Here is a 14,200-nt window from a genome sequence, read left to right on the forward strand (position 1 = left end):
AAAAGTACATTTTCAAATACTTTCCTATGATTGTGTAAACTGGCTCTCACTCCTTGTATTGTCCTATGTGGTAAACCCCATCCATCTGGCACCATCTGGGTTAAAACAAATCATATAAAGCCTGAAAATACTATATGATCTAGCCCTGTCCTACAGTGATTCCTTTGTCTACAGGAACGTGCACACTAAGCCAACCGGTGCCCAGACACCCGCCTGGTGAAAGTGTCCTTTAAGCCTAACAAACATGCCACATGCCACACCCATACAGCATCAACTTAATTGTAGGGACTAGTTTGCTTTTATTTTGAAGTTCAGCTTCCATGCATGCGCATATTGTCTGGGGAAAGATCTTAGCTAGTACAGAGACATGCAGAAAATAGGCTTCCCCATACTTTATTGTTTTTACATCGTCATGAATATATCGCGGGGAGAGAGACACCACACACGCCATCCCAGTAAGTCAAAGTAACCCTATAAGTGGTCGTTTTCGCAGGTAAACTTATTCTGTAATTAGCTAATGCATAGATGTCACAGGTCACACACCCTATGGAGGCGTAGCTTGCCTGGCTCCCATTGGAACGGCGCTGTTTCCAAGTTGGTTCCAGATTCTTTTTCGCGGCTGGCTAGTGGTGCGGGGCGCGGGAACGACTCGACTTTTTCGAACGTTGTTTTTTGTGACAAGCTGGGAATGTTCACATATGTATTTTAAAACTACTGAGTGTTATGTTAATGATCATCAGTGTCAATCATCAGAGAGTCTGTGTCCTATTTAATATAGAACATGTGTGTTAATGGTGGCCCAAGATAATTTAACAATGTGAAAACCTGGCCTGAAAAAGCCTATGCTAGGGGACAGTACTTAAGTGGTCTATATGTCACTCATAACACTCAGTAGTTTTAAAATACATGTTGCAGTATCAGTGGCAACAAAGCATTACCAGCTTGTAACAAAAAAGCGTCCGAAAAAATCGATTCGTTCCTCATTTGCACATCACTAGCCGTGAATAAGGAGCTATTGGAAACTAACTTTCTTTCGGGTCTGACTCGTCGGGCTCATAAACAAGGTTGGGCTAGGAGGCTAGAGAAATGAGCAATGTCTACTTAAATCGGTGTAGATTGTTTGCCAGAATGCTTAAAAAACAACAACAAAAAAAAAAACAGCCAGCCAGCCAAGTCATTTCAGTGCTGTGCAAGTTTGTGCGTGAATGCGCATCTCTGTAAACGCTTGTGGCGGTTACAGATTGGCTGAACCAGAACAATATCGAAAGTTGGCACCGTTCACTTCAACAAGTTTCGCCCTACCGACCGAACAGGTCGGTGCCAAAAAAGTACCAACCTTTTGCCTACCCAGCCCTGGTGACCACTGAGCGCACGCACAGAGTTGACTGCCTGAAAAGTCAAAAGATGGCTTACAGTTGGTGCCTGCTGTCTGACCCTGGAGAGGCACACTCTCTGTCTGCCTCGACCCAGAACAGAAGAGACTTCTGTTGACTGATATTTGAAGAGCTGCTGCCCTGAACAAGGACCAAAACCCTGGGAATGAAAGACTACACTCTCTGCCTCCTTTGTATAAAAATCACCATGAATATTTAAGTAAACCCACCCTTCAGTTTTAATATGTTTTCATGTTATGTTTCACTTACCATGATAAAAGTTGCTGAACATACTGTATATTTACAGCACACTTTATCAATAGATGTGAGCTTTAAAAGGAACAAAAACATAAAACAATATGTTCTTAATTTGCACTGCAAGTGTAATATCTTACTACCATTTGTATTGTTTGAGCGGCACTAGACCTAAAAGTAGTAGGCTATATATCCGAGTCTCACTTTAAGAGTCTTTCTACCAGATGACTTATGTCATTTGCGTTTTGAATACTTTTGAAGGTATTCAATGGTAGTCGGTGGTAGTGGTGGTAGGGGGAGGATGTATGGATGCCCTTTTCTCCCATTGGAGCACCTGTGTACGGGCCTTTTTGTCTATATTCTATATTTGTCTATATTCTGAGGTTAAACCCATTGCCTCCTTTTTAACTTCTTTTTATCAGTTAAGTACAGTATGATTTCCCAGTAACTTCTCTATTAAACATTTCTCCAGTCACAAGTTTTTATAAAGAATGCCTGTGTACATTCTTACATACTTAAAGAGCAATAGTTTGTGAATTAGAAGTGACACAGGTTTATGTTTTCAGCTTTTCCACCAAGTGGCACTATTGGCTCGTTTGAAATAAACACTCTACCCATCCATAATAGGGCCATGAGTTCTTTTGGGATCACAAGCCCGTGTAAGTTTAAGACGACCGTAATTGTAAGAGAATGTATTTATCTAGAATGGAACAAAGCCATTTGATAAGGGAACATTTTCTCTGCCAATTATTCTCCCAGCACACATGCTCACAGGCATGCACATTATTGACACCTGTAAATGGCAATGACTGATGTTTTTCAGTTGCACAAGTGTATTTGTATGCAGTCGCCAGGAAACATTTCAGACTTCCTCTTGGTGTATAGACAGAACATAGCAGCCAATAACACCTCTCACAAGACCAACAGATTCACACACTAAGAGACAGCGCACCGAATGAGCTTAGTCACAAGTGTTATAGTATGAGCGCTGTGTACTAATTCAGCAGGTTCAGGATGAGGCATTCCCTGCAATCCGTTTGGGCCACTGTGCTGTTCTGCCTGGGTCTACTTACTAGTCACTGTGGTAAGTTAGTTTTGCACATCACATGAAATTCCTGCATTATAATTCAATTTTGCTGAGTGGCCATGTTGAGTGATAATGTGATATACCAGAGGGTGCAAAATATATAGTTCTCATGTAGAAAATTGAGATTGTTAAGATCAGTCATTTGAGAATATTGAAGTAAAAAGACCAACCGAAAGAAGCTTGTTATCTCTGTTGAGCACATCTTAAGTGGAGCATAATTGTGTGTCTGTCACTTCACTATTGTTCCATTTTCATCTTGAAAATAGACAAGGTGGACTTGATGGATCTGACACATCTAAAAAAAGGCTTACTATACTTTTGAAATTGTATTTTTATATTGTTATAAAATTGTATTTTGCAAAGCATGCTGTGATGAAACATTGTGAAATATCCCTGGCGTAGCTAGGCTATAGGAGATGATTCACTTCTGTTTTCATCTCACACTGTCTTAGATACAATTCATTTGTTCTTGACACAGACAAACCCTGCCATTGGCAAATGATTTCCATCAAACTGGAATAAGGCAACAATGATTATTCTTTACATTTTGGAAAAAAAACAAACAAAAAAGTTTTCCCTACTACCAGGCCTTGTCCTTATACAACATGTAGTGAAAAAGCATTACACATATTAGACATATTATGCACATATACTGTATGTTTATATTGTAATCAATGTGCAGTGGAACTGATAAGGCTGCTGTGGAGTTTTGCCTGCATCTAAAGTGTAACACAACAGTGCCACAGAGGAGGGTAGACTCTGGAGTCTAACACTTGTTTCAAACGTGATTGACACTTGAAGCCACAGTAACTAATTTTTCAACATCTGGATTCTGTCTGTAATTTACTCAGGAGAGGCCAGAGTGCTAACTGAAGCGCAATCTGGCCCTCTTTATCGTGTGTTGGGCTACCCACTCTCCATCTCCTGCAATGTGAGTGGCTTCCCCAATCAAGATACCAGGAAGGAATTTCAATTCCGTATGTTCAGACCTGAGCGTGCCACAGAGATCAACATCATCAGCACCAATGACCAAGACTTTAGCTATGCCGTCTATATGAAACGTGTGTTTAATAACGAAATCACTCTGGAGAATGTGTTGCCAAACTCAGTCCTCTTTAAGATAAAACATCTGGAGGAGAGAGATGAGGGGGATTACGAATGCTTTGTAATTAACCCAGAACAGACTTACGATGGAATCTACAGTGTTAAGACCACAGTTAAAGGTAATCATCTTTTTTTAATAACCAATCACCATTCTTCACTAGCTCTGAAGCTAAAATGTTATGGCTAGGCTTAAATATTTGCCACAAATTTCTATCACTTTTATTCACCATTAGAAGTCTAAACCTAATTCATCAAAGTCACTGTATTCCTGTGTTGTAAAGCAAGAGTAAACGGTAAACAATCTGATTGTTAAAGAGAAGCTGTATCTAATTTTGATGTCTTGGTCTTGATCTCTTTCTCCAATGTGGTGCCGTAGTGATCGACAACTCCCTAATCATTTCGTCACCCGTGTCTGCCTCTCTGAGCCATGATGAAGGCGACTCGCTCACTCTAACGTGCCAAGCTTCCAGCAACACCGTCCAGCACACCCATCTGTCTGTTACCTGGTATCTCCATAAAGATGGGGAGGACAATGCCCACCCTATCATCTCTCTGGAGAGGGATTTGACACTGAGTCCGGGGCAGGGGTTTGAAGGGCGCTACCAAGCTGGACTCATTGGGTTGGATAAGGTGGGAGAGGCCACGTACAGGCTTAACATGGCTCAACTGGAGCTGTCGGACCAGGGCAAGATCTACTGCCAGGCTCAGGAGTGGATCCAGGATCCTGACCGCTCCTGGTACTCTATCGCACAGAAGAGTGCAGAGGCAACCACCCTGAATGTCAAAGCCAAAGGTTGGAGGCATCTCATCATTTGATTGCTTTTGTGTGTTCTGTGTAGCACACACTCCTGTGTGATATGAGTTGTCATTTGCACATTATTTCCTCTTCTAAGCGTAGTTTGTGGGCCATGTGACAGGATGTGTGGTGTGTTTCTGATCTCGCTGTGCTCATTTTTTGTCTTGGTTAGAGGTGGTAGACAAGGGGTCTCTGGTGGTGAGAGTCTCGGCACAGCAGGCAACTCTGCAGGAGGGGCAGGAGCTGTCTTTATCCTGCAGTGTGGACGCTCAGAACCTGGCTGAACGGTTCTTCTCTGTAGCCTGGCTCCGGGAAAATGTGGAGCTCGCCCGCATCGGCCCTACGGGGGTTGTGTCTGTGGGGCCGGAGTATAGTGGCCGAGAGAAAGAAGGAGAGCTGAGGGCAACCCGGACCGGGAACAAAGATCACCGGCTCATCCTGCGACCTGTCAGAACCCAGGACCAGGGAGAGTATGTATGTAGAGCATGGCCTCAGGACAGAGGTGCAGATGGGGCCTTCACACAGGGAGCAGCCCAGGACTCCAGTTCCCAGCTGGTCACCGTCTCAGCCACAGGTCAGTCAGCACCTCAGCCCACACTGACTTATAGTAAAGGAAAAAGCACAATTCTAGACATGCATTAGACATAACACGTACACAACCACAGACACATGCAAACATCCTCTCAAACACAGTCACATGGTCTGCCTGCTATACATAGATTCACACCATGTCTTGTCTGATCACAGAGAGCGGACTCTCAGTTGAAATGGAAGAGAAGGATGTCAGTGTTAATGAAGGTGACGGGCTGAAGCTCACATGTAAAGTGGGCGGGGTCAAGGGTCAGCTCTCCGTCACCTGGGAACACAAATCGCCACTCTTCAGCAATGTCATCAGTCTAAGTCAGGAGGGGGTGATGGAGGTAGGAGAGGAGTTCCGACAGCGCAGCATCATGGCAATGCGTCCAGCAGCTGACACCTTCACCCTAGAGCTGAATGAGGTCAGACAGGCTGATGCAGGTGTCTACCAGTGCACCGTGTCTGAGTGGACCATCACAAGCAACGGCAAAGTCCAAAAGACCAACAGCCAATCACAGACTGGCACTGTGTCAGTCGTTCTTACGGGTAAGAAACATGTTTTTATTATGTGTAGCTAGCATGGTATATTGTATGTGTGACATTATGGCACCGTGTTGGCTGTGTCAACAAATTCTTGTGAACGCAATAACTCAAGAACAATATATGATAGAAACTTCATATTTACACCAGAGATTCCCTATAGAGTAGATTGTCTGATTAGATTTTGGAGCACCTTGCTGCATAAATTTGCATATTAATGAGGAAAACTGATTTTCTTGAAACTACTGTAACTCCTTAATGCTTTACGATGCAGAGTTCATATTAATATCACCCATGTGTTATGTGAAGACAATTATGTTGACATAGAAATATTTGCTAATTAATACATTAATTTGCTTAATTAATGACCTAATTAGCATAACTGGTAATGTTTAATATATCAGGGTGACATTAGGTGGCTCTTGTTTTAAAGAAGGAAATAAGATTGAGAAACTTGCAAGGTAATACAGATTTGTGATCGTGTGTAGAAGTATACCTGAAAGCAGAGACAGACAGTGTCTAACCACATCTTTTTTTACTTTGAGCCAACTTCTCCTTTCTTACTAGCCACTGCTAACTATATTATAATTGTCCTACAGAGTCCTTTTTAAAAGTGTCTCTAAGAAGTCGCAACACTTTAGCGACTGTAGGAGAAGAGGTGGAGTTGCTGTGTCGGCTCAGAGGGCCACGCCTGCCGATGACGTTGACATGGAGCCTGCAGCGTGAGAATGCCTCATCCCCAGATAACATCCTGACACTGTACCCTAATGGTAACATCAATTGGTCAGGAGACCAGCGCCGCTACCAGGTCAAAACAGAGAGCAGTCAGAATGAAGTCTATCAGACTCTGCTCATCATGGGCGCGAGCCACAGGGAGGCGGGACGCTACCAGTGTGAGGTGTCTGTCATCCTGGAGAGCAGATACAAGAAGCTGCCTCCTTCCAACCTGCTGGCTGTGATGGTGAAGAACCCAGGTATTGCTGATGTTCATAATGTTCCGACTCCTGTGTTGTGCATTGTGTTACTCTCTCTTCTCACCATATATGACTTAACTCTTGTGTCTCCCTCTCTTAGTGAGCGAACTCTCTCTGACCTCCACCCCCACTGTGGAAAGAAAAATTAACACTGACATAGACATAAAATGCTCAGTTATCAAGGCAACCTCTCCCTTGTCTCGCTTCGCTGTCACCTGGTTGGTCCAGCGCCAGGCAGAGAACAAGACCATTTTAAGCTCCAACCGTGATGCCGTGGTAACATTTGGAGCCCAGGTAGAGTCGAGCCATGGGCAGCGAATCAGCATGAAGCGCAGTGAGGGTCCTAGCTTTGAGTTGACCATTCGGCAGGCTCGGATCGGGGATAGCGGCTTGTACATGTGTAAGGTGGTGGAGTGGCTACAGGATCCTCGTGGCCAATGGTATGAACTCCCACCAGTCAGCACAACCACAGAGCTACAAGAGCTACAAGAGCTACAGAGCGAAAGTGTGTGCAGATTTAACAAAACGCTTACACAGCAACATTTAACTCATACCATTATAAATGAAAATAATTTGACAGAATATTGAGTTCTCCATTGATTTACATTTCTCCTCTCTGCTCTCTCATTCTCCAGCCAATGACTTGCGTTGTGATAAGACGGAGCAGCAGGTGGAGGCCGGGGAGGGAGAGGAGGTGGAGCTCACGTGTGCCCTAACCTCAGGTGCATCCAGCCCTTCCTCTCGTTACTCCCTCACTTGGCTCTACACGGGATCTGATCCCTCCGTGATGAAGGTCCCACTGGTGGAGCTCGATCACAGTGGCCTACTGAGGTACCCAGACAACCAGGGGCTCCGGGGCCTGCAGGGGAGGCTTCGTCTCTCCAGGCCCACTCACAGCAGCTTCCATCTAGGAATTCAGAGGGCCCGCGAGGGAGACAGTGGGACTTACCAGTGCCAAGTGGAACAGTACCAGCTGGATCACCAAGGTGGCTGGCAGCAGAAGGCCTCAGACGATTCTGGCCCAATCACGCTGAGTGTAAAAGCTACAGGTATGATTGCATCTTTCGCACTATGAACACATATAGAGCACTATGAACAGCAACTATATTCACATTACCAACATCATCCAATGGGGTGCATGTTTGTGTGCTTGCATTTGCTTGCTTGTGTTGCACATTTACAGGCACAATGGCACCTTTTCTTCAGCAAAATTACTGCACTAACTTCTCTATGTTGTATGTTTTTAATTGCTTTAACTGGTCTTGTTGATGGTGTTAAGTTGTTTGCTGTCTCCAAGTCCTTATGTGTGTCGGTTCAGCTCTTTTACAGTACCATCACTGTTTTTATTATGTTCTCTGTATCTGCCTTCTGCGAAGCCTTCTTATCTCCCTGTTTTGTTTTTGTTTTGTTTTTTTTGTTTTTTGTTGTTTCCTTTCTCTCCATTCCCCAAGGCCATCACTGGAAATAATAATTTGATTTTAATGTAATTGACTTGACTGGTTAAATAAAAGTCTAATAAAAAAATAAAATAAAATGTGTGTATCCCTCTGTGTGCTTTTTGACAGAGAATAACCTGATCATTGTAAAAGACGATGTGATGATGAACGTGACCGGATCCCAGAATTTCACCATCCCCTGTCACATCTCTACACAGTCAAGCCAATCGTCTGTGTTCCAGGTCACATGGTTTTGGCAGAAGGAGTCAGGGATTGAACAACACCCCATCTTCACAGCCTACAGAAACTCCACCCTGCAAGACAGGAGTGGGAGGGGTGAGCGGCTAAGGTTTGGCCATCCTGTCCCCAACCACTTCAACCTTACAGTCTTCAAGCCAGTCCCTGCAGATAGTGGCCTGTATTTCTGTGAGGTGGAGGAGTGGCTCCTGTCTCTGTCCCAGGGCTGGAGGAAGGTGGCAGCGGAAAAGTCAGGAAAATTGACTGTCAGTGTTTATATAGAAGGTAAACACAGAATGATGTGATTTGCAGTTGCTTTGAACAAATAGTCTGTCGTTTTGGGAAATCAGTTTGTAAATCTTGTGAAGTACAATGCATTTTCCAGCCACAAGTAACGCCTTATTGCTTCTTTGCCTTCAGGAGGGGATGTCTCTGAGCAAGTAGGTACCCAAGGCATCATGGTGGGTGTTTTGACAGGTGTTATCATCTGTTTATTGGTGGTCGTCTTCCTACTGGCGCTGAAGGTGTTCCGGGGCTCAGGAGCAAAGAAGCCAGATGATTCTCTGTGGGCAGAGGAACACCCTCTGAAGCCCAAACCCAGCGCAGAGGACTGAACTTCATAGACCAGGGGAACAGAGGAGAGGAGAGGAGAGGAGAGGAGAGGAGAAAATAAGAGAGGAGAGGAGAAAAGAGGAGAGGAGGAGTGGAGAGGAGGAGAAGAGAAGAGAAAACAAGAGGAGAGGAGGAGAGGAGTGGAGAGGAGGAGAAGAGAAGAGAAAATAAGAGAGGAGAGGAAAAATGTAGCCTTGGTATTTGTGGAAGGATTATGTTTTGATGTTTTATCATTCAAATGTTTACTCTTTTTTTTATAGTTATTTAAATTATAGATTTGTAGCTTGTAAACTGTAAGTTTGAAAGAACTTCTGAGGTAGAAGACATGATCATGACTTCAGAAGCACTGTCTCTAGCAAAATTTAGTGATTCTTTTTAAATGAATCTGTGATGCTGTTTTATTATAAATGTAGTCTAAATGTTTTACTCTTCATGCAGTTGGGAATCTTTTTCCCCTGTTGAACTGATGAACTTCATTAAACCGATAAAATTAAAGAGACACTTTTAACTTTATCGGCAAAGCTTATTTGCATAATCATCAGATTCTTTCTGCCTACAATGGACAGTTGAGCTAGGCAGCTGCTCAACTTTGTGGGTTTACACTCACAAAGCGACATATTCTGATAGATTTAGCTTTAGTCAACCGACCAGTCAGCTTCAAGGAAAGAGAGTGTGAGTTGGCTATGCAAGAGAAAGAAAGATATACTATTATCTGTCACAAGAATGTCATTGACAGGGAGGAATCAGAGTAACATGTCAGGTAGTCTAGGGAAGAGAGAGCGAGACACGCGATGTGGTAAGATTTCCTCTATCTCAGTGGATCACGATGGCGAGACTACCAGGAAATGCTCTGTGGTTCTGCTGTGACACAGGATGGCTCTGCGGTCTGAAATGTGTCAAGTGTGAGTCACAGTATCTGTAAAATGTTGCATTCATGCAATGGAAAGTTTTGCTTCAGTGCATTTGCTCTCATGACATGTTTTTACTTTACCTTGTTTTACTCATGATTGTCCATCTTCTTTGATGACTCGCTTTTTTACGCATTAATGCATAAGCGGTTAGTATACTTCTATGAGTGTGTGCTTACCGTATGTGTGTTTGCACGTGCACTTATGTGTGTATGTGTGTGCGTGAATGCATATGAGTATTTAAATCTGTCTGTCTTAATGCCGCTTGCTGAGTTTTAACAGATGTTGCTACTCAACAAAAATGGATGATGGAATGTAGACTCCCCCAAATTAAAGTAGAATGAAGTAGAGTAGCAGTCCCTCTCTGTCTTTCTCCCTCTCTCTCTCTCTGCATCAGCCCTATCAATGTTTAACACCCCATCTGTGTGAGAGACTAGAATAGAATCCATTTCGTCCTCTCATTTTTGAGGAAACATGCCTGGACACCAGTTCCCTTCCATACAGAGAAAAGCTCTCGTCAGCTGAATGTATACCAGTCATGTACAACCCGAGGTAAAACCAACAGCGGTTTCCTCAAGAATGTGAAAATCTAAAGTACAGTGAAGAACTTAAAGGCTGGGTGTAGTCCTCTCGGCCCCAGAGAGAGGAGTAGTTCTGTCTTTGGTCTTTGAATTATGCCGGCCCTTCACAGTCTAGTGGGCTGGCTCCCTCAGAAGAGAATACACTCTTAAAATCTCCCTCTCAACTTTACTGTAATTCTGCTCCCTCGTGTTTCCATGGCAATGCCTGGCAGAGCAAACAATGAAACATTGAATTTGGGAGGCAAATCAATGATTGTGTCTATGCAGCAAATACTAGATGTAACTGGGATACACTGGCATGTACAATGGCAGCCATGCTAGTCCCTCATCATGCAATTTTTCCTGTATTAGTACTGCAGCAGCCTCTGCAGCCTTTTCTATTTCAAATGGCAAAAACATGAGCATGAACCATAACAGTCGTATTATATCATAAATCTTGTGTATTCCAAGTAACTTGTTGCCAGTCCATTCCTTCCTCTTTGCAAATTCCTTTTGGAGGTGGCACTATTTCATGTAGTGCATGCAGTGAAAAGTGGGATTTCTAAGACTACATCTATAATCTTTCCCCATCCAGATGTCCATGAATTCATGGGTGTTAGAAGGCATTTGGTTCTCAGTTTGCCATGCATGTATCTGGATGTTTTGGCCGGTTTATCTCCATTCCTTTGATCTCAGTCCAGATCTGATTTGGCTTTAGCCCGATGGCCTGTCCCTTATGTGCCGTGAACTCACTGGCTTGATGAAAAGTTGTTGTATAACATATGAGCTACCACTAACATAGACAAGAGCATGCGCGAGCTTGTAAGTGTGCACCACATACATAGACAAACAGGCACACACACACACACACACACACACACACACACACACACAGGTACACATGTACAGACACACAGACACAAAGAGAGAAAAAAGAGGAAGAGAGAAATCGATTTTGAAAGGCCTTTGCTAGCACATTCCAAACACAAAGAACAAAATAGATTAAAAAACAAAAAAATAAATGGCACAATTAATCAAAGTTAGCCCCAATACACCCTCCTCGATGACAGAACACAGTGTTTCGACAGGGGAAGGGACGGCAGAGGGAGAGAGACACTCAAGCTGCCATCTGCATGAGTTACATAATGCCACTTCTGAAATCTGAAATGTCTTTTTTGAACCACTTTTTGCCTCCTCACCTCGAATCACCGAATCTCTCTGCTTATGGCCTCAGCTCCTCTCTCCCCTCTCTTCTGCCCTGTCTTGCCTTTGATATTCCCTTTCCTCACAGGGAGAGACACAGGCCTGACAGAACTGCCTTCTGTTCCTTGGCTGAACCAAAGGCTACATGGTTTTACTCTCTCTGTTGCTCTCTGTCTGTCTGTCTCTCTCTCTCTCTCTCTCTCTCTTTCTTGTTGGTCGGCTCGTCATCTGTCAACACTAGAGGGGGCCATTGTTACCCATAAGCACAAGGAGACAGTCAACAGATAAAGGTGAGCTGGAGTGAGGGTTAGTAAGTATTTCAGTGCTCAACAGTCACCATGGCACCCATTCTGAGCATCTGATAGGATTTCTAACGCACGCACAGCAGCTCACCCTGTCCTATGACACAGCCAATAGATTTCATCCTGTGCCATCACCAGTTGATATGAGCTCTCTTGGTGCTGGGTACTCAGAGCTTGGTGGGTAAGTGGGTGGGTGTGACAGTGTGTGTGTGTGTGTGTGTGTGTGTGTGTGTGTATGAAAGAAAGAGAAAAAGGAAGCTTGATGCAGAGATAAGAAGTGGAGAGACGGTAAGAGATGGAGAGAAGAAGTGAAAAGGGGGTTATGAGTTTCTATGCGTGAGATTCAGGTTTTTTTTTATTATTGGAGGGGGGGGGGGGGGGGGGGGGGTGATAGTTCAGAGGATGTGAGTCTGTGATGTGGTGGCACCCACAGATTACACAATGTCGCCTAGCAGCGTTTGATGGCACGACACCCCAGAGCGAGCTGAACTCTTTATCCAGGAGCATCTTCACACACAAACAGAGAGAGAGAAAATGATCACACTCTTTACCTCATTTACCCAACCCCAACTGCTAAGCACACATACAGTACACACACACACACACACACATATACCATCACGAACAAACACATACATACTCCTCCTCTCTAAACTGTACAGAGCTGTCTGCCTTTTCTTGTTGAGGCCCGATGGTTTTCCCTAGAGACAGTGCCGGCTGGTAGAAGGAGCTGGAGAGTCCAAAACAAAGACAGCTTAAATGGTGCAATATGAAGTAATAGCCTGTTCTGCTCACTGTCAAGGGAACTCTCCAAAACTCAGAGCTCCCAATTCCCTTTCACCGCTGTATTCTCACATGCAGCATAGATGAACACCCCAGCGCTGCTTTATCCACCAACCTACTCTTATCATAATATAGCTTACTGAGATTTGATCTTTTCTGTCTGTTTCAGTTAATACTCAAGCAGTGTTTGGATGCTGAATTCACTGTCTTTGCTCCCAGAGATGTTTTTTTTCTCTCCATTATGTGTGTACAGTATGTGCGTGCAAGTGCACGTGTGTACCTGTATGCATGTGCCTGCATGCTTGTGTGCGCGTGTCTTCATGTGTTTGTGCATGTGCTGTTGCTGCTACCTCTAATCACATTTGCGGTATGCTGTGTGTCACATCTGACAGACACAAAATAAAGATTATGATGAAAAATCTCAGCTTTCATTTTGACAGTTTCATGAAGCATGTATTGACTGATGTGTCATAATGAAATCAGTCTTGATTTTCTTTGTATTTGCGGTAGAAAATATTGCACCGGTAGGCACATGAATAAAACAATAAATCTTAACTGACTCTTGATGGAGTTTTTTTCTCCTTTGTCATTCCTTCCCCTCTATCCTCCACGGACCACTCCGTTTAACAAGACAGCGAAGACATTCCCATCCCACTGACAAACGAGACATAGATTCTCCATTTTGGGAATAAACGCAGCACACTTTCCTGGGCTGGTAACAGGATAAACAAACATAGTGTTGATGCTTGTTTATAGGACTGCAGGGGCCTTTTCAAAGGTTCTTGACTGCGACTGCTGCCTTCCTGTGGTGCGAGCCTTGCAGCCTCTCATGGTCGCTACCGTAACTGTCATCATTCATAGCAGAATTATTCAGAGTGGCTCTTTAATAAATCATTGGGCATTCCTATCAAACAAATACTAGTGACAGCAACATGCGGCCAGTATGAATAACTGATACGACTAATGCTCTGGGACTTCACATGCATCTCATTGGCTGGCGGACAACAAGGAGAGCAGATGACACACTGGCAAGTACGACCTGATTCAAGCATCGCCGCAGCGGCAGAAGTCAGATGAAGTTTGAGATGTCGGCTAGAGCAGGACTTTTAATTTGGCACAACTGTGATTTCTTTTGACTGAAGTTGGCTTCGTGAACTTTCCTTGGTGAGAAAATGGGAAAACAACAGTTAAGCTGGTTCAAGATTGTTTGTGTACAGTTTGGCTTTATCTGATCTCAACACCGACGGAGCCTCTGCAGAGAGAAGAGGCCTCTTAGCTGAGGGATGAGAGCAGAGGAAAATGTCAACTGCTTCCAAAACATTTCGCTCACGGTATCTCAGAGTACGGGAGCAAATATAGCTCTGCAGCTATCGAGGCAGTCTATCAGCGGAGGCCAAGCAAGCTGCTAATCAGCCAGTACCACTTAAAGCCTTCCTCACATCCCGCTGCCCATC

General features: G+C 44.0%; 1 protein-coding gene across 1 annotated transcript; it reads left to right on the forward strand.

Annotated features, from left to right (window-relative positions):
* The first annotated feature begins 367 nt into the window (after nt 1–367).
* Nucleotides 368–10,887, forward strand: LOC139933078 (immunoglobulin superfamily member 3-like). Its single transcript, XM_078286233.1, has 11 exons — nt 368–455; nt 2,636–2,712; nt 3,567–3,938; nt 4,196–4,612; nt 4,788–5,189; nt 5,363–5,737; nt 6,331–6,705; nt 6,806–7,210; nt 7,341–7,754; nt 8,271–8,663; nt 8,799–10,887. Exons 2-11 carry the CDS (start codon nt 2,643–2,645, stop codon nt 8,990–8,992), a joined length of 3,417 nt encoding a protein of 1,138 aa, XP_078142359.1. The 5' UTR covers nt 368–455; nt 2,636–2,642; the 3' UTR covers nt 8,993–10,887.
* Nucleotides 10,888–14,200: the final 3,313 nt, after the last annotated feature.

The sequence above is a fragment of the Centroberyx gerrardi genome, chromosome 10, assembly GCF_048128805.1.
Source record: "Centroberyx gerrardi isolate f3 chromosome 10, fCenGer3.hap1.cur.20231027, whole genome shotgun sequence".
Taxonomy (NCBI): domain Eukaryota; kingdom Metazoa; phylum Chordata; class Actinopteri; order Beryciformes; family Berycidae; genus Centroberyx; species Centroberyx gerrardi.

Coding starts and splice junctions, on each gene's coding strand:
- LOC139933078 (XM_078286233.1), top strand. CDS start 2,643: ATGAGGCATTCCCTGCAATCCGTTTGGGCCACTGTGCTGTTCTGCCTG. Junction 4,613..4,787: donor CCTGAATGTCAAAGCCAAAG/GTTGGAGGCATC, acceptor TGTCTTGGTTAG/AGGTGGTAGACAAGGGGTCT. Junction 5,738..6,330: donor TGTGTCAGTCGTTCTTACGG/GTAAGAAACATG, acceptor ATTGTCCTACAG/AGTCCTTTTTAAAAGTGTCT.